The 27,890-nt window shown below is 40.2% G+C and overlaps 1 protein-coding gene across 5 annotated transcripts in view; it reads left to right on the forward strand.

Moving 5' to 3' along the window:
* Positions 1-27,890, forward strand: part of MSI2 (musashi RNA binding protein 2) — an 853,268-nt gene that overhangs the window by 419,405 nt on the left and 405,973 nt on the right. For all 5 annotated transcript variants that reach the window (XM_089678522.1, XM_089678523.1, XM_089678526.1 and 2 more), the window contains exon 7: positions 12,294-12,342. In XM_089678522.1, coding sequence (XP_089534648.1) covers positions 12,294-12,342 — 49 coding nt within the window. The remainder of the gene's footprint in view (positions 1-12,293; positions 12,343-27,890) is intronic.

Raw genomic sequence — 27,890 nt, forward strand, 5'->3', positions numbered from 1 at the left:
GCGGTCCCAAGCCTCTTCTGGGATCTCCCAGAGTCATTCTAGACTCCTCTTCTTCTCAGTGTGCATGCATAGGAAGCTGCTTACTATGGTGGTGGGGGGGGGGGGGACTGTGGGCTCGCTCCCGAGCAGGGTAGTGTGCGTCTCTTGACACAGACAGTGCAGCTTAGCCCTGCCCCTGTTCCCTCCTGACAGCAACAAAAGTCAGTGGCTCTCATTCCTGCCTGTCAGTCCCTGTGTGAAGAGGGAGAGAAGATCACAGCCCAACACAGCACTGGATTGATCCAGGAGTCAGGTACGTGTTTGGAAGTGGTCAGAGCAAATCCTAAAACATTTTAATCTTAATGCAGGGAATGCATGAGGTTAAAAAACGTATTCGTTTTAGAACCACTTTAAAGTGATTTTAAAGTTTTGTTTTTGTTTTTTTTATCTATAAACATGTCATACGTACCTGCTCTGCTCAGTGGTTTTTCTCCAATCCTAATGTTTTGGGGTCCCCTGCCAGTTCTCCTGGCTCCTCTTCCCTTCTGAATGCCCTCATAGCAAGCTGCTTGCTATGGGGCAGTGGTGTGGGCTCACTCTTGAGCCGTGCTCTGTGTCTGTTGACACACACATCTCTGCTCTGCCCCACCCTCCACTCTCTTCTCAGTGGCTGTGATTGTCAGCTGCAGGAGCCAGTGACTTCTGCTGCTGCCTCAGTCTCCAGTGAGGAGAGAGACAGCCATTGCTCTTGAGCATAGTGCTGGATTAAGATAGCGCCCAGGTAAGTATAAGCAAGGGTTGGCGGGTGCTGCACACATAGGGTTTTTTACCTTAATGCAGAGAATGCATTAACACCCTCCTGAGGATTTACCCCTTTCCTGACCAGGCCATTTTTTTGCCTTACTTTAACTGACAATTGCGCGGTCCTGCAACGCTGCACTTAAATGAAGTTTACGGCTTTTCTTCCCCACAAATTGAGCTTTCTTTCAATGGTATTTGACCGCCTGTGCGTTTTTAAATTTTTGCACTGTAAATACAAAAAGACTGACAATTTTGAGGAAAAAAACAATATTTTTGATATTTTGCTATTAAACATGTCCAGTAAAAAAATTTTAAAAATCAGATTTCGTCATAAATATATGCCAAAATGTATTCTGCTAAAACCTTCTACCCTTAGAACCACTTTCCTGCCAGTTCCTTCCCGTCCTGTAGCCTTTTTACCATGCTAAGTACAGAAGCATATCTGTGCTTTTGTGGTCTATTTGCATCCTTCAGCTTCTAGTCCAAAGTACAGGATGGTGTTCATAGTTCCTCTAGTTTTGTGGTCAAATTTGCTAATGCTACCTTCCCAGCCTTACTATGCTTGATTGGTAGGAGCCTCACTGGATACACTGATGGTGGAACATAACATCAAAAAATGGTAAAAAAAATTCCCTTTGCCACTGAATTATACCACTGGCCACCCTCTTTCCCCTATCCTCACATACACACAACCAAAGAAGATAGAAAGAGCAGCAAGTAAGAGTGGAAAAAATGTGGTATTGTATTTTGCTCATCAAAGGGCAGAGTTTGTGTGTGTATATGTATGTATATATGTATATATATGAGAGCCACCCCCACAGTGACTGCATGATAATGCTGGTCTCCAGTGGTTGCCCATCCTTGCAAGCCTTCTGACACTCTGGGTTCAGACATATTTCAACTGTATAGAATAATAATGCAAGAGACCGTTCTTTAGTAACCTCTCTATATTGTATATAGTAGACTACAGGAATAATGGGTGTAGGATATACAACGCAAGTTAATGCATAAAAGCAGAACACTGGTAAAATAGGAATAATCAATTGGCAATGTTTAACAGGTTATGCAGTTATGAGCAGTAAGCTTCATGTATTTAATTGCAATAACAGCAACAAGAGAAGAAAAGGTTTGTTGACTTATCAGCTCCTTCTGTGCCACCAGCGCTGCAACGGGGCATTCAGAGAATTATGTAAATGTTTATTCTGGCATAAATAGATGTACAAGGTAAGTACCCTAAGTTGAATAACATAGGCCTAGAGAAAAGGTCCCTTTTTGTAGAGATTGCAACTTGAGTCCTGCGATGTTTAAAGTTCCTAATTAAATGGTATTCGCTGTCTTCTGCTAGCAACAGTGAGATCCATAAACATTAGTGAATACTGGTAACTCAGGGAAGGTAACCACTTCAGCCCCAAGCCATTTCTGGCACTTTTTGTTTACATTTTAAAATCTGTTTTTAATAAATTTTTTTAAAACAGAGGTCCTTGAGAATAAATTGGTAGTTTTTTGTTAAGTCACATAGTATTAGCGCAGCGGTTTTTTAAATGCAATGTTTGGGAACAAATACACTTTTTTTTTTAAAACAACTTTTATTACAAAAAACCCACAATATGTAACCCATTTTTTTTTTTAAAATATAAAAAATGATGTTACGCCATATAAATAGATACCACACATATTGTGCTTTGCGCCATCCTGTGTGGCGACAAATGATGTAAATTTTACTATTCATAGGTGACGCTTTAAAATCCTTCAAACTGGTGGCCCTCCAGCTGTTGCGGAACTACAAGTCCCAAGATTGGTGATTTTGAATGCTTTCAGATTTTTAAGAATGGCACCAAAAGTTTCTGAGTCTACTGTAAGTGATGTCAGGTCATCGCTTTTGGTTTCCTATAAAGGAAAGCCGATTCCGGCTTTGTTCGGCTGTCTGGGCTGGTGGGACAGGCATCATTCAGGTATAACCACTGAAAGTCTAGAGATGAATGGGTACTTTGCTGGTCCAGAAGTAAGCTGTGGTACTGCCCAAAGCAACGTTCTCCTGGTAACTTGGTGGTAAAAATGCAAAGGTGTCTGCATGCAGTGTCTCTATAGTGATGACAGAAAGAGGTTGGACATCCAACCACTCAGCAATCCTATGGATAGCACGGCCTTCTAGGAACAAGAGTTCTTGACCAGGCTCTTGGTTGTTTGTTGGGATGTTCAGTCACCGCCTGATGGCCTGTTAGTACGACAGGCAGAGATGTCTGTGAGGTGTCTAGATGTAGAGACTTTTCCAATAGCATTCATCAAGCTTATCTGTTCTCATGTAACCTCATTGCTGAGTTTCCTTGGCTGAAAACCCTGGCACGTAAAGGGCTCATATGACCTAACCCATAAGATAAAAAAGATATCTTGCTAACTAATCAGTGCCAGGGACAGTCCAATGTTTTACATACAGTATATGTCCTTCAAATTTGACTAAAATTGAGTGTACAATAGAACAACCTTTTAGTGGAATAATATGAAAACTACGGTCACATACTAAATAAAGTAATATGACAAATTAAAACTGCTCGTTTGTTTCTGCTTTTGGAGTTTAGATGCAAAATTTGGCAGAAAAGCTAGCAACCCACATCAAATTTGATTTACAACAACTTCCTATTTGGAGGATGCTGATACTGTTTTTATACCTACTCATAAGATACATTGTTTTCTTTGTTAAATGTCATTGTTTGCTAATGCTGCATTGTAGTTCCATTGCTGACCTAATGAATTGTTGAATAATCTGTTTGAAAATATTAAATAGGTTGGAAAATGTATATTTGAGATTTTAAAGACTCTGAAATGTATGTGGTTGGTAATACACAGCTTTCAGTGCTGTCACATCTTGGATGACAATTGCACAGTCATGCAACACTGTACCCATATGACATTTTTTCACACAAATAGAGCTTTCTTTTGGTGGTATTTATTCACCACTGGGTATTTTATTTTTTGCTTAATAAAATAAAAAACAGTGACAATTTGGAAAAAAAACTTGTTTTTCTTTGTTTCTGTGGTATACAATTTTGCAAATAAACAATCTTTCTTAATACATTTAGGCTATACTGTATTCTGCTACATTTCTTTGGTTTTTTGGAAAATGAAGAAATAAAAAAACAAAATTCACAATAACATAATTTTACATAATTGGTGTGGCGGTGATCAGGGACACTGATTGGTGACAGTATGTTGAAAAATTCTAATTATTTATATATATATATATATATATATTATTACATTGTTTTTCTTTAAGATTTTTTTTAACACACTGTGACCAGAACAATACATTGTTACTATAGTAACTGGGAAAGTGATCAGGATTTTTCCTTTTTTTACGCATTATGATTGCTTATACCAGTGAATTTCACTGTTATAAGCAACCATTTTTACTGAATAAAATCGATTCATTCAGCATTTACTATTGTGGTTAGCTTAATTGGCAACAGCTAATCACATGGTACAGATGGGCTGTGATTGTGACTAATAACAGAGATCAACACTATAGTACACAATGGATGGCATAAATGAATGCCATCCATTGTGTACAATTGTTATGTGATCTGCTGTGATTGGTCACAGTGATCACATGGTACCGGCAGCGGCCAGCACACTGAACGCCCATCTGCTGTGTCCAGTGGATACAGCGGGTAACAGATTGCGCTGCAGCATGACCTGTGGGACGTATCTAAGATGCGTTCTCAGGGAGGACCCGCCCAGCCATCATTTGTCTATAGGTTGGGTGTGAATCAGTTAAATGAAATACATATCTCTTTGATATTTCTCAAACTGTAATATATTTTGCCTTTCTTGCCATTATTTGGTTTGGCTGGGTATTAGTAAATACTATAGTTATCAGAATCAGAATGTTGACCATTGGATGATTGCCTTTTGTACATGGAATTATTCTGATCACTCTATTGCATAAGTAAAGACTAGTACAGAGTCTTATACACTGAGAAACTCAGTCTGTTTTGAACAAGTAGATCCTCCAAAGGTCTGTTTTTCACTTGATATGCACATCACCTATTCATTGCTTTTCATGGCCCATACTGTCAAAGGAGCACTATACTGCTTTGCCCTCTGGATAACTCAAAATAACTATTCCTGAGATGTTAGAAGTTTTAAGTTTCTCCAAGACCTTTGTACTTAGTGAGAAAACTATAACTGTATCTCACATTGTGTATAACCTAGGTCAGGGGTCTGCAACCTTTAAGACATAAAGAGCCACTTGGACCCGTTTCCGAGAGGGAAAAAAAGACTGGGAGCCGCAAAACCATTGCAACATTTAAAACAAATCCGACACTGCATATATTGCAAAAAGCGCTCTGGTCATGAAGGGGGTTTAAGGGCCCAGTAAGCAAAGGGTTAATCAGGGCCACAGTGTATCGTCATAATCACAATCATAGCCTTAGGTCAGTGGTGGGCAACCTTTTTTTTCAACTGAGCCAAATCTCGCCAAAACCACGATTAAAATTTATTTTGAGAGCCACATTTTTAAAACTGAAAATACATCCCCCATATAGTAATTCATCCCCCCCATAGTAATTCATCCCCCCTATAGTAATTCATCCCCCCTATAGTAATTCATCCCCCATATAGTAATTCATCCCCCATATAGTAATTCATCCCCCCTATAGTAATTCATCCCCCCTATAGTAATTCATTCCCATATTGTGTCAATTCACTTACCTGTACTCCGCGCGTTCCTCTTGCCGTGTTCCCGCGCAGTTCTGGTCTTCAGGGCGGACTGTGAGAGGAGAGGAGTTCGTCACGCTGCCCCGCCTACATCCTGACAGCCAATGTTTGCCACGCTCCGCGGGCCGGATTATAAGGTCCGCCGGGCCGTAGTTTGCCCATTGCTAGGCTAGCTGCAGAGTCCTGACTTTTGGGGCGGCCGCCCGAGAGGAGCGGGCGCCCGGCACACAGAAGAGCTGCATTAACCTCCCTGGCGGTATGATTCCTTCCGATTTTTTGTGCTGAAAGCGGTACCATTTTTTCGCATGGAAATAGTTTTTTATTGTAGGCTGGAATTTTTAGGAAAATTTCCCCACAAATCATTATCGCTCAATTCTGCAAGTGGTTCTGATTTACTATCGCTGTTCTCTAGCCGGTCTAAAACCGCTTTTGACCTAAAGGGACGCTTTTTGGACGCCATGGACTTTTCTAAGTTTCCAGGCAGAAAGAACAGACAAAATGCAGGCAGGGCACAGGACAAAGCACTAGGGACAATATGTATGTGAAATGGGATGAAACAGCAATGTTTTACTATTGAAAATTGAAAAAAAAAAAAAAAGACATTTTTGAAATTTTTTAAATTTCCCGCCGCCGGCAGCGCCCGTACGTCCCGACGTCACGGGGACCGGAACACAGAAGCCGGATGCCGGCATCGGCCGGAGGAGATGGCCGGGGACGCTGCAGGGGACACATCGCGGGAACGAAGGACAAGGTAAGTGCTGCAGGGACCCCCAGAGCAGCGCCGCATGGTAAGCCCGAGTGTAGCTCGTGGTATAGAAATTCTACCACGAGCTACACTCGGGAAAACCGCCAGGGAGGTTAAAAGAGCCGCGGCTTGCCGACCACTGAGCTACGGCAACCCTATTGCCTGTCACCTGGTGGGCAGTGTGCTCCGGAGCCGCAGCAAAGGTGAAAAAGAGCCGCGGGTTGCCGACACCCGACCTAGGTGAACAGAATTTTTACACACTGCACATTTTGCATATCTACACAACTAGGCCAGCATTTATTTATTTCAGGTACTTATATAGCGCCATCAATTTACACAGCACTTTACATATATATTGTACATTCAGATCACTCCTTAACCCTCAAGGAGTATACAATCTAAGGTCCCTAACTCACATTCATACATACTAGGGACAATTTAGAAAGGAGCCAATTAACCTACCAACCTTTGGAGTGTGGGAGGAAACTGGAGTACCTGGAGGAAACCCACGCAGGCACAGGGAGAACATGCAAACTCCAGGCAGGTGGTGCCATGGTTTCACTAATACTGAAGTTGCTTTTGTTTTTATTTTTTAGCAGCAGAGATTTTTCAGTCTAATGAGCAGTCATTTTACTAGTTCATGCTCATTGTATACAATATTTGCTGGTTAACAATTACACTGCTTAGTTACTGCAAACAATCACTGGAACAGTTTTGTCACTTGTCAAAATCAGAATGCAAATAGGTGGCCTGAATGATAATGCATAAATATGACATTGCTCTGCCTGGTTTATGGAAACAATTGTTCTAAGCAAACAGTGTTTTGTTGCAGCAATTTCTTTGGATCTGAAAAAAAAGGAACATTTTATTAAAAAAGAACTTGATAAAGGGCACACACTAAGTTCTTTTGTATGAGAGTTATAAATTAGTTTAATTATAATTCTACTTGTTTCATAGTTTTGATCCAAGTATTGTGGCCAAACTCAAGGGAGCATTCCAGGAGGGTTAGTGTAATTATAGAGACCAACAAGCCTGAAAAAATCCTGGTATTAGCTCAGCTATAGGAACCGCTTCACCAGTTCAGTAGCTTCAACCAGAGTTGATCTGAAGCCCAAGCAATGCTGTCCTCTTCCCAGAGATACCAATTGGAAAATTGCAAAGGGCCCAGCTGGTGGAGAACTTATGCCAACTTTCCTGTGGATGCTTGTATTTTTATCATGCTGCTTTACTGAAAGATTTAATATTAAGAAATACAAAATAGTTTAAAGGTTGAAATTAAATGTTTTTTTTTTAATTGCACAGTAAATGTACAGTAACCTTGATCAAAAATATATCCCATAACATACATTGACCAGATTAATATATGCACCTTTGCCGTTGGCTTTCCGGTCAGTTGTAGACTGCTGTATCGATTCTTATATTCTGAATACATTTAGTTTTGATTTTTCATGCTGTACTGGGGAAAAAAACTATTTTGCATCTTTTTAGGCGGACGACTTCTCCACTCGACTATGGATGCTGTAGTCTTAAATCTATTTATTGAGGAAAAGGGTCTTTTCTTGGTTGCAGGAACACTTCTGCTTCCCCCTCTAGTTGTCATCTAGTAAATGTCCAATAAAGGTTAACTTTTATGGTTAAGGCTAAGGTGGGGTTAACAGTTAAGACAAAAACTGACTAGGTTTGCCTGTCACCCATTTTGCCAGTTATCTGAAAAATGCTAATAAGCATTGAGATGTTATTCTTACATTTTTGAGTTTGGATGAGGGAAGGGTTAATTGTTAAGCAGCTTATACAGGAGTCTTTTTTTCTGTTTTTTTTTTGTTCAATCAGTGGGTTAAACAAGAAAAAAAAAACTTGATTCCCCCATCCACACATTCGATGTGCATGTTGAAACCATTCCTGCTGAGCTATTGTATTCTGACAGTGGGGGACTTCCTGACTGCCATCAGAATACACTGATCACCATCTGTATAACCAGCCTGCCCATACATGGATTGAATTTCCGCCAGTTCCTGCTGAACTAGCCAAATTTTGTTCCATGTATAGCTGGCTTTACGTAAAGTGTTAGGTTAAAGTGTTACTAAACCCAGGACCCTGCATTCACTTTCTGGTCTCCCCCAGTACACAGAACCTAGAAATAAAATTATTTTAGAAAATATAGACTGCTAAATATATTTTATTAGCAGCAGTATACAGCAGTCTTGTGACTTCTATCAGTGTCCAGCCAAGCACTGGTTAAAGCTTGTAGAAGGAGTTTTTTTTTCTGCTCTAGGAGGAGACAGAACCCCTGACCTCTGTCTGGACAGTGCTGATTGGTCCCGTGCTGATCACATGCACTCTCTCAAGAAAAAAAAAAAACCTCTCTAGCAATACACACCAAACTGAGCATGTGCAGAGTGTCTCCATATCATATGTTTTATCAGAGGATAGGAGGGAGACACAGGAAGAAGGGGAGGATCAGAGAAGTCATGGTCAAGCAGCATTTTTACATAATGCAAGTTATTAACCCCTTAGGTTCTATAGTGAGTATAACAAGCAGGCTTTACTGCTTATACAGACTGATTTTGCTCTTGTGGGTTTAGTAACACTTTAAAGAGAAAATATACAGATCCTAAATGTAAACACATATTTGAGCTATTATTACCATGTTTACCCTAGGGCCTGATCACACCAGAATATGGTGCCAGAAACCTGTGTTCTGTGCACATTCCTGCCTCTCATTCAAAACACACTGGGTGTGTGATCTGCTCCAGATTGCAAATTTAGTGGGTTTGCCTGCGCTGGATTGCATGATACCACATTACCATGCAATCCTGTTACAGTACATTTTTTAAAGTAGTGCATGCACTACTTTTTGTGCAATCGCACTGCGATTTTAGCCCATTCAGGTGAATGTTCTTAAAATCACAGCACACTGAATCGCACAGAAACTGGATTCCAGTGTGAACCGTCACTTAAAGTAATCTGTGAATTGATAATTATAGTGAATACTTGTGAGCTATTATGGATCAAGGTGTTAAATCAATTCTGAAAGTGTATAGGGTGCGCTGGCACTTGCACTAACTCACTTGACTAGTGTATAAGAATGATAGAAAAAGATAGCGCCGCGCTCCTATATAATATATACAGCTTAAGCTTAAGCTTTAGAGGTGTATCAAATTGCAATATGAACTGTGACTATACCCCTAAATGCATATAAAATATTACATATAAATGACATGCATGGTGTGAACACCTATACTAATATTGCCTTAATGGGTGCCATAATGAAATCCTGTGTTGCACCCATATAAAGCTATGTGTACTCTATATTAATATGTGCACATGCTAAAATAAACAAAAAAATACAGTCTTTAAGGTAAATGTGCAAGTAAAGATTCTGTTCCTTGTCTCCGAGTGCTAAATGGTCTCCTTATGTGCTCACCTCTATATTTGCCTGAATGAATCCAGGCAAATACGCTTTTTATCCTTCCAGGATAGATGAAATGGGATGATGTCTTTGCTCTAGCCGTCCTATGAGGTGAATATACATATGGATGGATCCTCCTGTTGTCTACTTTATCTCCCTGTGTACCTGTGAGTACACTGAGTAGCTCTCTTGGGATCTCCCAATTCCCCTCCTGGGGTTGTTTCCTCTTTCACTCCTCCTAATATCAGCTCATGGGATGTATGGTCAAAGAAAAGGAAAAGCAGACCATAGTGTCTTATCCTTATATAAAGTGGATTTATTTAAGCCAGTAACAAGTTGATAGTATGCAGCTCATAAATGATCCAGACAGGCTTAGATGGCAATCAGCAGGTAAAAAGTAGGTACATAGAAAACCTCTCTGCAGCTGCCCCTGCAGTGCTGTCTGCCTGTGCTTGTACTCGGATCTGCTCGCTTCTCCAGTGCAATGTCGTGACGTCAGAGCCCCTCCCCTACGCGTTGCGTCACAGGGTCACGTGACTTCATCAGGGGAAATTTGAATCAAATTTCCCCTGATGAAGTCACGTGACCCTGTGACGCAACGCGTAGGGGAGGGGCTCTGACGTCACGACATTGCACTGGAGAAGCGAGCAGATCCGAGTACAAGCACAGGCAGACAGCACTGCAGGGGCAGCTGCAGAGAGGTTTTCTATGTACCTACTTTTTACCTGCTGATTGCCATCTAAGCCTGTCTGGATCATTTATGAGCTGCATACTATCAACTTGTTACTGGCTTAAATAAATCCACTTTATATAAGGATAAGACACTATGGTCTGCTTTTCCTTTTCTTTGACCATACATCCCATGAGCTGATATTAGGAGGAGTGAAAGAGGAAACAACCCCAGGAGGGGAATTGGGAGATCCCAAGAGAGCTACTCAGTGTACTCACAGGTACACAGGGAGATAAAGTAGACAACAGGAGGATCCATCCATATGTATATTCACCTCATAGGACGGCTAGAGCAAAGACATCATCCCATTTCATCTATCCTGGAAGGATAAAAAGCGTATTTGCCTGGATTCATTCAGGCAAATATAGAGGTGAGCACATAAGGAGACCATTTAGCACTCGGAGACAAGGAACAGAATCTTTACTTGCACATTTACCTTAAAGACTGTATTTTTTTGTTTATTTTAGCATGTGCACATATTAATATAGAGTACACATAGCTTTATATGGGTGCAACACAGGATTTCATTATGGCACCCATTAAGGCAATATTAGTATAGGTGTTCACACCATGCATGTCATTTATATGTAATATTTTATATGCATTTAGGGGTATAGTCACAGTTCATATTGCAATTTGATACACCTCTAAAGCTTAAGCTTAAGCTGTATATATTATATAGGAGCGCGGCGCTATCTTTTTCTATCAATCTGTGAATTGATATTACACAGGAACTGGATTCCAGTGTGAACCGACACTTAAAGTAATCTGTGAATTGATATTACACAGGAACTGGATTCCAGTGTGAACCGACACTTAAAGTAATCTGTGAATTGATATTACACAGGAACTGGATTCCAGTGTGAACCGACACTTAAAGTAATCTGTGAATTGATATTACACAGAAACTGGATTCCAGTGTGAACTGGCACTTAAAGTAATCTGTGAATTGATATTACACAGAAGCTGGACTCCAGTGTGAACTGGCACTTAAAGTAATCTGTGAATTGATATCACACAGAAACTGGATTCCAGTGTGAACTGGCACTTAAAGTAATCTGTGAATTGATATTACACAGGAACTGGATTCCAGTGTGAACTGGCACTTAAAGTAATCTGTGAATTGATATTACTCAGAAACTGGATTCCAGTGTGAACCGTCACTTAAAGTAATCTGTGAATTGATATCACACAGAAACTGGATTCCAGTGTGAACCGACACTTAAAGTAATCTGTGAATTGATATTACACAGAAACTGGATTCCAGTGTGAACCGACACTTAAAGTAATCTGTGAATTGATATTACACAGGAACTGGATTCCAGTGTGAACCGACACTTAAAGTAATCTGTGAATTGATATTACACAGGAACTGGATTCCAGTGTGAACTGGCACTTAAAGTAATCTGTGAATTGATATTACACAGAAACTGGATTCCAGTGTGAACCGACACTTAAAGTAATCTGTGAATTGATATTAACATTTTTGTAGCACTTGCAATTTGAGTAGATTAGTCACTGAGAGAGCTGTTAGTGACTTGTTAGTAATTTGTCTCACTGTTTACAAGTGCAGTGATTAGCTATCAGCCACTTTGGGGGTGCATTGGTGTTAAAGTTCAACCAATGTGTAGAACTGCAAAGCACACAAATAATAAAATAATACAAGTTAATAATAGAAATGGGGGGGGGGATTAAAAAGAAAGCCTTGTGTACTGTCTTCCATTTCTGGTTACAGGGAGACTTTGATAGGTATAGGTGGCTGATTAATAGGGTAACACTGCCTTGTGTCCAAATGCTGAGTGGAAAATATGGGTTATTTCGGAAGTAATTATTATATTACAAACATTAACAATTTTATTTTGTTTTTCAAATAATCCCAGTGTTCCAGCTTTTTAATGCCTCTCTTTCTCTCCTAGGTTGAAGATGCCATGCTGATGTTTGACAAAACTACTAACAGACATCGAGGTAAGTGCCTGAGTTTCTGATTGGTTGGGACTTTTGGATGTCACCAATGCTTCTAGTAGCTGTTTGTACGTGCATTCTACACACTTACATTGGTCTTTGCTGACAGGAGCCATAAATTATATCTAAATTGTGCTCTTGTAATCCCTGAAAGAACTGATCACAAATTGTTAGAAGCAGACTTTTTAAGGCCTCATGTACACTGGGCGTTTTGACAGCTTCTGTTTTGGGCATTGGGCGTTTTTTTGTTTTTACAGCCAGTAAACTCCCCAGCATGTTATGTTATGTACATAAACATATATATATCTAAAACCATATATAAGGTGCAGCGCTATAATAGTAAAATGGCATATATAACATATTAAATATATATAATAAAGTGCAAATGTCAAATCACACTGCGGTGAGGTTAAGTGAGATGAACAAGTCCCAAAATAGGTCAAACGTGGGGATCCAATAGATCCTAGTAGGTGCGTGGGATGAGATTCTGTGTATCACACGGTGAATCTGAGGTAAAAATTGCGCACTCACCAGAAGTGCGTCAAAAAAACGCATGTAAGATTTATCCTGTGGTATCAGATAGCGATCATCAATTGCCAAGATAGGGACAGGATCCTACACCTTCCAATCACACCTTGGGTATATACTTCAAATTTCATAGGCGTGTCACCATCCGGGGTCCCCTTTTAGAGCAGATTCTGCAAGTGGTTATCTTATGTATCCATGCACACATAGGCTTTTATCAGCATTTTTTGGCAGGGGCATTTTCAGGGTGGAAAAAACCCCCAGAACTACTGAGTTTGAAGAGGAATTTTTCAGCTGTAAAACCGCTCAAATGCTGCAATACACTGCTATATGGCATTTATGAGCGTTTTCTAGCCTCAAGCTTTTGTGGGAGTATAATATTACTAAAAACGCTACTGCAAAAAACGCAGCAAAACTCACATTTTAACGTGGCATTTTACAGCTAATGCTACTGGTGTTTTTATAACGTCCATTGTGCATGAGGCCTAAGTGCAGTGCATAAAGCATATACCTCTAGAGCCAGAGCTAACCACAAGATATTCACCTTGCTTTCCATAATTGGATGCCTAGCACTGGGTGCGAGGGTTTGGGAGGTTTGGTTGAAAACAAGTGATTGAAACATACAGGTAATATTTATTGCTTCTGGCAGTGAAATCAGACAGGTATTGGAACAAACCATCCTTGTTCACAGGTTACAGTCTAGACAAAGAGAGAATAAATATAAAGTGTATATACTGCCAGGACCTGTGATGACAGCTTTCAAAGCTCAGGTGAAAACAAGGCAGGTGTAAGAAGTGCTTCAAAGGATAAAGATAAACTCTTCTTCTGACATTGCTAAATCCCTGGCTGTAAAGATGATCCAGTGGATTTTCAAATCGCTGACCTGGTGAACTGCTTGAGACCATGAGTTTGACATTACTTTCATGATACTTGGTCCAAGTCACTTTCCCTAAAGGTATTGAAGCCAGGGAACTAGCATTTTCAGAAGACCTGCAATGACATTATACATATTTTCCCTAAATGAGCCAAAAAATGTCTTAATACAGTGTGCAGTTTAAAAACGTAAGTGGATTGGATGTTTTTGCATGAAAAGTTTATTACTTTACTGTAGGAATATTATGTTCTAAAATGGTTATAAATATTGTACAGGCTTATTGGTTTAGATCTGACCAGTTATGTCTAGTTATGCAGCAGTAAAAATAACTAAAATGCATTTGCTGATCCATGATACCCAAGATGCTGCACATTGAAATGAACCTGTACTATTTTTAGTGAGATTTTGCACTCATTATATTCTGTTATGTAGTAAGACTACTTACTGTTTCCTTTCCTGTGGATGTACTGACATATGCACAAGTGTCTTCCAATGACAGATTGCCTCAGAGTCTGAAGTGTGAATTCTGTTATCTGTCACTGCTTTGTACTTCATATATACAATATAAGTAGAATAAGGAGTAATTGAAGTTATTTATGTGATGTTTATTAGGGTGGACAGTTGGCCTGCAATGTAATTAACTTTCACCTCTAAGAATTGATACCTTTTTTATTGTTTTAGATAATTATTCATTTATTACAGGTATTTATATAGCACCATCAATGTTAGGCAGCGCTTTACATATATATTTGTACATTCACATTGGTCCCTGACCCTCAAGGGGTGTAAATCTAAAGTCCCTAACTCACATTCATACATACACATACTAGGGCCAATTTAGACAGGATCCAATTAAACTACCAGCATGTCTTTGGAGTGTGGGAGGAAACCAGAGTACCTGGAGGAAACCCACGCAGGCACAGGGAGAACATGCAAACTCCAGGCAGTTGATGCCATGGTTGGGATTCGAACCAATAACCCTAGTACTGCTGGGTGGAAATGCTAACCATTTAGCCACTTATGGGAGCTACAGATACAGTTAAAACATTTTACTTGTGAATCTGTGCTGGTCATTACCAGATACTGTACTGTATGTCATTGTTTCCTTCTGAAAGGACATATACCTGACATAGTAAGTGCTGATGATTGTATTACATTTTCACATAGTTGGCACACTGCCCCACCCTCTTTATCTCTAGGTATTTTCGCTTTATGTCTGCCTTGGTGGTACATCTTCTAAGCACTTAATGGAAATAAGAAAGTTACAAAATGAGGATTACAACCTCAGGAACCACACAGGAAAGAGAGGAGAAGGCCCGCTGACCAAGCAAAGCTTTTGTTACAATAATTAAGCAGGGGCTAAATAATTCTCCAATTCTTCCAAACTGCACATATAAATAACTCATCAGCACTGAGCAGTCTGTATCTGGCACAGAAAAATCCTTTTTCAACCTTAAAGTTAACCTGTATCCTTGTATTAACATATTATTAACGAGCGGTAAATGAGCTTTAACATACGTCATTATTGACCTCTGTAACTTCAACCACTGTGGATCAATTTATTTTCAAAGTTTACTGCAGAATGACTGAAGTTGTTCAAGTCTACTCTTTCAGCATATCTTTTTAGTCTGCCCCGTCCTTACCAGAGCACCTGCTTTGTGCTTACATTAGAGATAAGTTGGCTGCAAGCTGAAACGTCACTGCTAGGAGTGAGAGAAGGTGAGCTGAGCTTCTGAAAAGCTTTTTCTTAGCGCTGAACTCCAGCCACAGACAAAATACAGCACCAATGTTCTAGTCTTGTGCAGGCTGCCCATTTAGCCTGTAATCCTTGGTTTAATGCAGTTTGGAACACAAACCTGGAGCTAACTTGCTGTAGAGGGGAGCAAGTCTCCCCAGTTAGCTCTCTGTAGGCAGCATGACCAGTTCCCGCAATGCCTTTTCTTTTTTTGCTTTTTCCACCACTGCTGATATCACCATATTGGCACAGACTGAAGTAAGGGGAGAGCTTCATTAGGAAAAGTAGACACTGCTTATCCCCTCACCAAGAAATACCTTCTCTGCTATTCACACCCATCCCTGCTCCTCTTTGCCAAATAGCTGACAACACAAGGAGTTCATTTTGAATGAGGTGTGTATGAGGTGTAAGGTGTGTATGAGGTGAAGGGGGGACTGCATTGTGTGTGCTGGGCAGTCTGTATCCTCTACCCCCTGTACAGTGACAGCACACATGATTTAGCACACAATCTGCAGAAAGATGAGGAGAGAGCAGGTGGCTACACTGTGTGTGCGATTATCATTTATCACTGGTATTTATGCAGCACTGTCAGTTTACACAGCACTTTACATATATTGTACATTCACATCAGTCCCTGTCCTAAAGAAACATACTATCTAAGGTTCCTAACTCACATTCATACATACATGTACTAGGGCCAATTTAGAAAGGATCCAATTAACCTACAAGCATGTCTTTGAAGTGTGGGAGGACACCGAAGCACCCGGAGGAAACCCACACTTCCACGAGGAGAAAAAAAGTTCCATGCAGTGTGCTGCCATTATGCAGCTTGGATCCTCTACAGAGCCGTACTCTGTAAATTTCATGCAGAGATGTTTTGTTTCTCTTGATGTATAAAAAATAATGTCGTAACCCATTTCCGCTTATACCTCCCACCCTCTAAAGCAGAACTCCAGTTACTTTTTTTTTTTTACCATGCAGTGGGGCTGTGCCCCCACTGCATGGATCTGCTGCTAATATTTTTCTAGGGGTGAGGACTAAGCTCATACTCACCAGACCCTTCAATCCTCCAGAAAAGCGTGCTCCCCCACGGTCCAGCGGTGGACACTTCCTGTCTGTGGAGCATACACTGAGTGTGCTGACATTAGGAACAGTCCATTTACAAGACCGCTGGACTGCGGGGAGAGCAGGAATTGAAAGGACTGGTCTTGCTTGGGGAGGATTGGTGGGTCAGGTGAGTATATCTTCGGTGTCCTCTCCCCTAGAACAAAACAAGCATTTAACCTGTGCAGTGCCAGCACAGCCCCACTGCATGGGCAAAGAAACAAATTCCCAGATTTCTGCTTTAAGTGGATTTGAATGCCTTGGAGGATGGCATTCTGATCATGTGACCACTGTGACTGGCAGTCAGTGTTCACATGAATGTAAAGCTCCCTATCGCAAGTATGCATCGAGAGCTTTCCAGTACCCGCTTGTTACTGTGCTGGAAGCGTGCTCTCAGCACAGTAAAGGATGACAAAATGTGTAGTCACACAGCTCATAGGAAATGCACCTAAGCAGGTGAACCTCAAGATTTTTTTTCAGCCCCTGTGATGATGTAACAACTAAATCCAGGAACAGAGTCAAAAGAACACTGGGTGATAACATACAGTTGCAAGAAAAAGTATGTGAACCCCTTGGGATTACGTGGAGTTTTGCATAAATTGGGCATAAAATGTGCTCTGAACTTCATCTAAGTCACAACAATAGAAGAACACAGTCTGCTGAACATAATACTACACAAACATTAGATGTTGCCATGGTTTAATTGCACATAACATGTAAATACTCACAGTGCAGGGAGGAAAAAGTATGTGAACCTTTGGACTTAATAACTGGTTGACCCTCCTTTGGCAGCAATAACCTCAACCAAACGTTTCCTGTAGTTGCAGATCAGACCTGCACAACGATCTGGAGTAATTTTGGACCACTCCTCTTCGCAAAACTGTTTCAGTGTAGCAATATTCTTGGGATGTCTAGTGTGAATCGCTCTCTTAAGGTCATGCCACAGCATTTCAATCGGGTTGAGGTCAGGACTCTGACTGGGCCACTCCAGAAAGCGTATTCTGTGCTGTTGCAGCCATTGTTTTGTTGAATTACTTGTATGCTTTGGGTCATTGTCCTGTTGCATCACCCATCCTCTGCGGAGCTTCAGTTGGCGGACAGATGGTCGTACATTTTCCTGCAAAATGTCTTGATAAACTCTGGAATTCATTTTCCCATCAATGACAACAATCCGTCCAGGCCCTGAGGCAGCAAAGCAGCCCCAAACCATGATGCTCCCTCCGCCATGTTTTACAGTGGGGATGAGGTTTTGATGTTGGTGTGCTGTGCCTTTTTTTCTCCACACATAGTGTTGTGTGTTCTTCCCAAACAACTCAATCTTGGTTTCATCTGTCCACAGTATATTTTGCCAGTAGTGCTGTGGAACATCCAGGTGCTCTTTTGCAAACTTCAAACGTGCTGCAATATTCTTTTTGGACAGCAGTGGCTTCCTCCGTGGTGTCCTCCCATGTACTCCATTCTTGTTTAATGTTTTCCTTATTGTAGATGTGTCAACAAAAATGTTAGCATGTGCCAGAGATTTCTGTAGGTCTTTAGCTGACACTCTGGGATTCTTCTTTACCTCATGCAGCATTCTGCAGTCATTTTTACAGGATGACCACATCTAGGGAGAGTAGCAACAGTGCTAAACTTTCTCCATTTGTAGACAGTCTGTCTTACCGTGGACACATGAACATCAAGGCTTTTGGAGATACTTTTGTAACCCTTTCCAGCTTCATGCAAGTCAACAATTCTTGATCGTACGTCTTCTGAGAGCTCTTTTCTGCGAGGCCTGGTTCACATCAGACAGTGCTTCTTGAAACCAGTAAACCCAAAACAGGTGTGTGTTTTTTAAGGGCAGGACAGCTGTCAGCAACACATCCAATATCATCACACTGATTGGAGTCAAGGTTGGCTCACTCCTGGCTCCAATTAGCTCTGGGAGAAGTCTTTAAGCTAGGGCCTCACATACTTTTTCCTCCCTGCACTGTGAATGTTTACATGATATGTGCAATTAAACCATGGCAACATCTAATGTTTGTGTAGTATTATGTTCAGCAGACTGTGTTCTTCTATTGTTGTGGCTTAGATGACGTTCAGAGCACATTTTATGCCCAATTCATGCAAAACTCCACGTAATCCCAAGGGGTTCACATACTTTTTCTTGCAACTGTATATGAGAAGAGGTCTTATGATAATGCTGCCCACAATTGAGCTTTACATTTCATTTACTGCTTGTTGGAAATATGTAAATAATTGGTTTATAACCTTGCACAGGTTCACTTTGAACAAAAACACTATCTAAAAGGTGAATTGTGAACCACATAAATCTGCCCTTAATAAGTGACCTGGAAAACCTAACACATTGTGTGAATATTTCTAGATTTTGACAATGGCAAGATTTGACTTTCACAAGTTAGGCTGCAGCAACCATTCACAACCATTTTCTTCCTTTTTTTTTCTTTGTATTTGTTTTCTATGCAAATGGGAAGTCATAAACACTGACTTTTATGGGTATTTATTGATCTCTCATTGATTACCAGACAGGAGAATGTGTTGTCTGGAAGGAGTGTTTTGTTTGTTTTTTTTTTCATTTTATATGTCTGTTGCAAAACAAATGGCTTATGTTTAACACGCTTTTAGTACTACTGTGAGATAGGATTTACATATGAGCCATTGTTGTTTTTTTGTATTCAGAGATAATTAAAGTAGATCTATGGCCAAAGTTTCTTTTTTTTGTACAGCATGTGAAGGGAATAGAACCTTTGTCAGGATTTTCAGGATTTAATTGTCAGTGGCCATGTTGAAAGTATGTAGGGGGAAATCTTTGGGGTTTATTTTTTTTTTCACTTTCTTCCTGGTGTTCATGCCTAGGTAAATGATCTCATACATCCCAGGAGTATTTAGGAGGGGATTTTCTCATTTAAACACACCCTCCTGCCTGCTCATGTGTGAGCTAAGGGTATATGGATTCCAGGAAGTAAATGCCACATGAATCATCTACCCTTACTCAAGATGGCCACTGTCAGAAATACTGGGGGGTGTTTTTCAAAGTGATTTCTCAGCAAAATAAATCATGGAAACATGGATGGATGGGTTTTTGTATATTAAAATTGAACTAAGTACCGGTTTTGGTTTGTGGCGCTCAAATGTAGTGTCTTTCTTCTTTAATAATTTTGTGCAGTGCTAATATACCTGATAAATGTGACAACAGTACCAACATTTTCTCACATGATCAAACGAATATGATGACTACGTATATAGTCTAAATGATATCTTCATAACAAATTGTGAAAAAATAAAGTGAAAACCATATGAAGTCACTTGAAGTGATGTTAAAGACAATTTTTTTTTTGTTTAAAAAAAACCAAACCCATCATACTTACCTGCAAAGGTTTTTCTCAGAGCAGCCTCAATCCTCCTCTTCTGGGGTCCTCCGCTGGCACTCCTGGCTCCCACCTCCTGCCTAGTGCCCCCTAAGCAAACCGCTTGCTAGGGGGGCACCTAAGTAGGCTTGCTTACAAGCCGCTGCTATCTCTGTCTATTCACACACAGAGTGTGGCCCACCTTCACCCCTGCGCTCTCCTCATTGGCTGTGATTGACAGTGGTGGGACCCAGTGGCTACCGATGCTGTCTCAGCCAATGAGCAGGGAGAGCCAAGGATCTCGCTGGATCAAGATAGGGCTTAGGTAACTTTTGTGCACAGAATGCCTGAAGTTAAAAACCTTGACTCTTTACAACCACCTTAATCCTACAATACACTGTGCAAACACAGGGTGTGTTTGCTGTGTGCTTGGTAACACAAATTGCTAATCAGCCAATTACATGGTATCAACTCAAAGCATTTAGGCATCTAGATATGGTGAAGCAACTTGCTGAAGTTCAAACCAAGCATCAGAATGGGGAAGAAAGGGGATTTAAATGTGGTGTGGTTGTTTGTGCCAGACGGGCTGGTCTGAGTATTTAAAAACTGCTGATCTACTGGGATTTTCATGCACAATCATCTCTAGGGAAATCGAGACTTATCAGACCAAGCAACGTCTTTCCAATCGTCTGTTGGCCAATTTTGGTGAGCCTGTGCGAATTGTAGTCTTTCTTTCCTGTTTTTAGCTGACAGGAGTGGCACCTGTTGTGGTCTTCTGCTGCTGTATCCCATCTGCTTCAAGGTGCGACGTGTTGTACATTCAGAGATTATATTCTGCATACCTTGGTTGTAACTAGTGGTTATTTGAGTTACTGTTGCCTTTGTATCATCTTGAACCAGTCTACCCATTCTCCTCTGACATCAACAAGGCGTTTTCATCCACACAACTGCCACTCACTGGATATTTACTCTTTTTCGGACCATTCTCTGTAAACCCTAGAGATGGTTGTGCTTGAAAACCCCTTTTCTTCCTCATTCTGATGCTCAGTTTGAACTTCAGCAAGTCAACTTCACCACGTCTTCATGTCTAAATGCATTGAGTTGCTACTATGTGATTGGTTGATTAGCAATTTGTGTTACCATGCAATTGAACAGGTGTACCTAATAAAGTGGCCAGTGTGCGTGTGTGTGTATATATATATATATGTATGTGTATATATATATATATATATATATAGTAACGGAACCGACCCAGGCGGCGCTTGAGTACTTCCGTTAGAATACCACTTCCCCATCGGAACATCGACAACAGACACCACAGCCAACCATACAAAACTAGAGAACACCAGTCTTTAAGTAAACCAGGACGTAGACTAGTTTATTTGAACACAGATACAAGATATGTACACTCAGGGGACAGTCCCCCCTCCCTGCATAATGACACAGGGCGGGGCAATCTATATTTAGTAACAAGAGACACACAGGTATTCAAACTTCACACCAGCAGACCGTCCCATCAGGAGGGAGGGCTGCTAGAGACACCCCCCCCGCACTAAGGTAATACACATAACATTAAACAATCCACAACCCCCCACCCCACCTATCTCCTAAACATGTCCACACAGTCTGAGACAAAGCCCACACAATATTAGGACAGATCACCCTGTACCCCTAACAGGCACAGGATGATTTACACATGAGGGATATGGGGAGCTGAGACAGTGTGTGTGTACAGTTAGGTTCATATATATTTTGACACAGGCACAAGTTTTATACTTTTGGCTCTGTATGCCACTAGAATATATTAAAACAAAACAATCCAAATGAGTATAAAGTGCAGACTTTCAGCTTTAATTCAAGGGGTTGAACATAAATATCAAGTTAAAATTTTAGGAACTGCAACCATTTTTATACACAGTCCCTCCATTTTCAGATGCTCAAATGTAATTGGACAAATTAATATTATCATAAATAAAATGTTCCTGTTTAATATTTTGTTAAGAATCCTTTACTGGCAGTGACTGCCTGAAGTCTGGAACCCATGGACATTACCAAAGACTGGGTTTCCTCCTTGCCAGGCTCTAACTGCAGCTGTCTTCAGTTGTTCTTTGTGGGTCTTTCTCCCTTTAGTTTTTGCCTTCAGCAAGTGAAATGCATGCTCAGTTGGGTTAAGATCAGGTAATTTACTCGGCCATTGCAGAATATTCCACTTCTTTTTCTTCAAAAGCTCCTGGGTTGCATTTGCAATGTGTTTTGGATTATTGTCCATCTGTACTGTGAAGCGTTGTCCAATCAACTTTGCTGCATTTGGCTAAATCTGAGCTGACAGTATATCTCTAAACTTGGTAGAATTCATCTGGCTGCTTCTGTCTTCTGTCACATCATCAATAAATACCAATGACCCTGTTCCACTGGAAGTCATGCATGCCCATGCCATCACACTGCCTCCACCATGTTTTACAAATGACGTTGCGTACTTTGGATCATGAGCTGTTCCAAGCCTTCTCCACACTTTTTTCTTCCCGTCATTCTGGTACAGATTCATCTTAATTTCAGCCGTCTAAAGAATGCTTTTCCAGAACCGGTCTGGCTTTTTTAGATGTTTTTTGGCAAAGTCTAATCTGCCTTTTCTATTCTTCAGGTTTATGAATGGTTTGTACCTTGCGGTGAACCCTCTGTATTTGCTCTCGTGAAGTCTTCTCTTGATTGTAGACTTTGACAATGATATGCCCTCCTCCTGGAGAGTGTCGTTCACTTGTTTGGATGTTGTAAATGGGTTTTTCTTTACCATAGAGAGGATCCTGCGATCATCCACCACTGTTGTCTTCCATGGACGTCCATGCCTTTTATGTTGCTGAGCTCACCATTGCGTTCTTCTTTTCTCAGAATGTACCTAACTGTTGATTTGGCCACTCCTAATGTTGCTGTTATCTTTATGATGGATTTGTTTCGTTCTTGAAGCCTTACAATGGCCTGTTTCACTTGCATGGACAGCTCCTTTGAACGCATGATGTAGGTTCATAGCAATAGTTTCCAAATGAAAATACCAAACTTACAGTAGAATCAACTCCAGACATTTTACCTGCTTAATTGATGAAGAAATAACAAAGGAGTAGCCCACACCTGGCCATGAAACAGCTTTTGATTCAATTGTCCAATTACTTTTGGTCCCTTGAAAAAGGGGGGATTGCTACTCTTAAGGGCTGTAATTCCTAAACCCTTCCTCCAATTTGGATGTACATACCCTCAAATTAAACCTGAGAGTGTGCACTTTCAGCCCATATCCTTTATATATACATATATATATATGGACCTAACTGTGTGTGTGTGTATATGTGTATATATATATATATATATATTATGTATGTGTGTGATTGTGTTTATTGCAAGGACGCATTTTATATAACTTCTACGTTAAGGTGATAGTATAAAAAATAAAATGCCAGTTTGAGTCAAAATTATCGTATTTATTTAATTTAGTGTTTCTGTTTAGGATTGTAAGTATCACTACCCCACAACAAGACAAGTTGTTTTTGCAATTATTGACAGATCTTGCACAATTCAGATGTTTTGTTAAATGCAATACTGTCCACAGGGTATCCAATGAGGTTACTGGACAGGAAGGCTCCACACTAATAAGTTCAGATGTCCTTCTTTCTAATATGCTCCGAAAACATTTACAATATAGATACATAGATACATTGCATATGTGAAAGTAGATATTCTTTTGTGTAAATAAGTCATTTGTTTTTGCTGCCCATCAAAAAAAAAAATATGTATATATATATATATTATATGTTAGCTCTGTTTTTCCCTTAAAAATAAAGCCAAATCAATGTGAATTTCCCATCTGTGCGATTAGTTGAATTTAGGGTCTTTTATTTTTCCTGCCTCATTTCCATGAATGGAATGAATAAAATGCATTCATTTTGCTGTAGTACAATGATTGTATGCTTGTGGTGTCCACAGTTTAGAATAACTCGCAGCTTCATCAGAAGCTTTTATTCAGTGCACATTCCAGGCCTAAATTTCTGCAGGCAATTTGCTTTATTGTGAGCCCATTCCAGAAATATTATCATTTTGGTAATCTTTTTGGTGCTGTTGAACTTTCTTCACTATCGACTCCCAAGGATACTAGTTTGTTTTTAACTCTGAAAAATATGCACTTATTAGGATTACATACATAACTGAATGGCATATGCATAAAAGGTATGAGGAAAATTAGGCAATACTAACTTGAAAGTACATTTTTTTTTAAATAATTACCTTGATAGTCATAGGTAGAGCTTGATATTTGGGTGATGTGCTTTTTTAACATAATATTACAACAACAATTTACAATTCTCCTTGAGTGCATGAATAGCTAAAGAGGAGTAATAAGTGTCTTTCGCAGTCAATAAGGTACTCAAGGTTCTGAGACAATTAGGTTATATTATTGCCTACAAGAGAATTTGGACCCTGGCAAAACAGGCAAAAAAAAGTGTGTAATTATCAATTATTAAGGTCTGCATGCCACTTATATCTGCACTGTTTTACAACCAACAATAAAGGATTTTAAGGGTGTTTAAACTGCTTCAGTGTATCAACCTGCCCTGAGCACTGTCCAGGTCCAGAGCTTTGGTACAACCTCTGGTGTAACCCAATTACTGAAGACTCCTTCATGGGTAGGCTGTCTGGGTTAAACATAGGGAAAGGATTACTACACTTGGCAAGTAAGTGCTGCATTTCTATCTGGGGTGTTGTGAGTATGCACTACATGCTTTGTTCCTGCCTTTGAGCACGAGGTAACATCTTCCTACCATTGCTCCTTTTCATAAGAGACACATGGTTTAACCTTTGTTAGTCCTTGCTTCCTCCTACAGTGATCTAGTCACCTCCTGCTGTTTGAACCTCTCCTGCTGTCAGCAGCCAGTCTATAGGTACCCAGAGGTTTTACCTGGTATTCTCAATTAAGTTATCTTTAAGCATGTTGGATCTCAAGTGCAAGGGAAGCAGTTCCTCTGTATGAGGTCACTCCAGTTAACAATTCACAGCTTTGAGGTGGCTTGCAGTGTTCCTCCTCATGGACCTGGCACCTGGACTGTTGTCCCTGCTTGAGTCCATTACACTCCTTGTAGTTTTCCTTAACTCCATCGGTTGATGCCCCTTCCGCAGCTTTATCTCCGGAGGAGTCCTCAGCAGTTGTGGGTAATTATGGTGCAAATTGCAGCTTTAATTGCTTGTTCTGAATGTAGGGGCTGTAAGCATACTGGTATGCTTTCTCCTGTAGAATTATTGTCTGACATACATGCAGCTGTAGCAGCCTCTAAGCCTTTTTCTGCACAGACTGTCTGATAACGATTCTCACAAATCCTTGTTGGATAATTTTGTCCCTTGGAAACAGCCAGTTGCATTGCTCCAATACCTAAAAAAAACCATGACCATTCATATAAAGGCCTCATGCAGCTTTTACTAGTCTAGGATCACTGAGGAGCCCCAAAACTAATAAAAACAAAAGACAAAAATGCAGTACACAACTTACTCAAGGGTGTTTAGGACACTGGAAGGCTGTTAATAAAAGATTCACACTTCTAAAATATTTTATAGACTAAAATATGTTTGAGGAGGCCTTTATTAAAAAGTGGACCATTCCCACTGTTGATGTGCCAGTGTTCCACATGGCTACGTCATTCATTCACAGAGTTCTGTGAAAGAAAAAACTACAAGCCTTTTCAGCTGTCGCCTGTTTGGCTGTAATGAGTTACCACAGCACTGCTGAGCACTGTAGTAGTTATTGAGTCTTCCTGTCAGACTACCTGCTTGCCTGTACGGGCACACAGATACACTGACAGTTTGAAGGAGTCCTGCATGGCACCAGCAATCTGCTGATCTCTGCTGCAATGTTTTCCATGCTAAAAATAAATAAATAATAAAGTAAATGCACATATTTTTTTTACCTGCAAAAACAAGGCATTTTTTTTAAAGTGAACTTATCCTTTAAAGATATGGTGTCTTCTAGGGTTAATAAATACCTGCTTTTGGTTACACTATTTCAGTGGAAGAAAATGATCTGCCATTCTGAATTCAGATCTTCAATTTTAGCAGAGACCACATGGTTATATCCCCAGACTTTTGGTCAAATGACCAGCACAGGAGTAAGATGAGAATAGTGTTTTATCAAATAAAAGGTATTGTCAGGTATTATTTATTACTGATATTTATATATCTCCAAAAATTTATGCAGCACTTTACACATATATTGTACATTCAGATCAGTCCCTGTCCTCAAGGAGCTTATAATCTAAGGTCTCTAAATCACATCCATACACACACATTCTAGGGCCATTTTTTTTTACAATTAATTTACCAGCATGTAGGAGTACCCAGAGGAAACCCACCAGTCACATTGAGAACATTTAAACTCCATGCAGGTAGTGGTTGGGTTTTGAATCGATCGCCCTACTGCTGCCAGGTGGAATTTCTAACCATTTAGCCACTGCGCATTCTGCTATCTATTTATCTTTCCGAGCAATATATAATTTTAAAGTACAACTAAAGTATTTTGCATGACAATCTAAACAATTACTTTACTCAGTTATTATGTGATGCACAAGTCTCAAAAAGCATACAAAAAAAACCAAATTAAAAATAAACCTTTACTGACTGAACCAAATCCTCATTCATTTTGCCTTACATCCTCCCCCTCCAAGTCACTGCAGGTCACAGTGAGAGGGTTTTGCCAACAAAGACATGGCTATATAACAAGCATAAAAGGCACAATGAACTCCATATGGCACCACATCCTATTAGTATATAGAACATAGAAAAAGATACAAAGAATAGGAGTTTTCAATGCAATCCCTGTTCTGTAATATACACGTTTTGTTAGTACATACTTTGTGAGGTTCTTATTTGATACTAACTGCAACTTACCCCTTTGGAATTATACGGTCCCCTGAATAAGCAACTGTATGGCGCAATGCCTCAGAATCCCTGTTTATCTCTGCTTAGTGTCCTTCATAATTTACTACGCATTGGAATATTCATGTGGATGAAATCTAAGATTTTGTGTCATATGTATGTACTGGAGGACATAGCAGGGATTACTCTTATGGGATACTTTACACACAGTAGCATACTTGCTATGTTTTTATGGAATTTTAATCATGTTGATAAATAAAATTTGTGGAATTTTATCAGTGTTTATGCCTACCTTTTGTGAGTTTGTTTGGCACCAGAAAAATAACCGTGTATAAGATTGAATAAACATGTACAGTGGGGCAAAAAAGTATTTAGTCAGCCACCAATTGTGCAAGTTCTCCCACTTAAAAAGATGAGAGAGGCCTGTAATTGGCATCATAGGTAGACCTCAACTATGAGACACAAAATGAGAAAAAAAAATCCAGACAATCACATTGGCTGTTTTAGAAAGAATTTATTTGCAAATTATGGTGGAAAAGAAGTATTTGGTCAATATCAAAAGTTCATCTCAATACTTTGTTATATATCCTTTGTTGGCAATGACAGAGGTCAAACGTTTCCTGTAAGTCTTCACAAGGTTGGCACACACTGTTGCTGGTATGTTGGCCCATTCCTCCATGCAGATCTCCTCTAGAGCAGTGATGTTTTGGGGCTGTCGCTGGGCAACACGGACTTTCAACTCCCTCCAAAGGTTTTCTATGGGGTTGAGATCTGGAGACTGGCTAAGCCACTCCAGGACCTTGAAATGCTTCTCACGAAGCCACTCCTTCGTTGCCTGGGTGGTATGTTTGGGATCATTGTCATGTTGGAAGACCCAGCCACATTTCATCTTCAATGCCCTTGCTGATGGAAGGAGGTTTGCACTCAAAATCTCACGATACATGGCCCCATTCATTCTGTCCTGTACATGGATCAGTCGTCCTGGTCCCTTTGCGGAGAAACAGCCCCAAAGCATGATGTTGCCACCCCCATGCTTCACAGTAGGTTTGGGTTTTGAGAGGAAAATTTG

The sequence above is a fragment of the Staurois parvus genome, unplaced genomic scaffold (genome assembly GCF_062004578.1).
Source record: "Staurois parvus isolate SC_StPar_1 unplaced genomic scaffold, SC_StPar_1.0 ptg000206l, whole genome shotgun sequence".
Taxonomy (NCBI): domain Eukaryota; kingdom Metazoa; phylum Chordata; class Amphibia; order Anura; family Ranidae; genus Staurois; species Staurois parvus.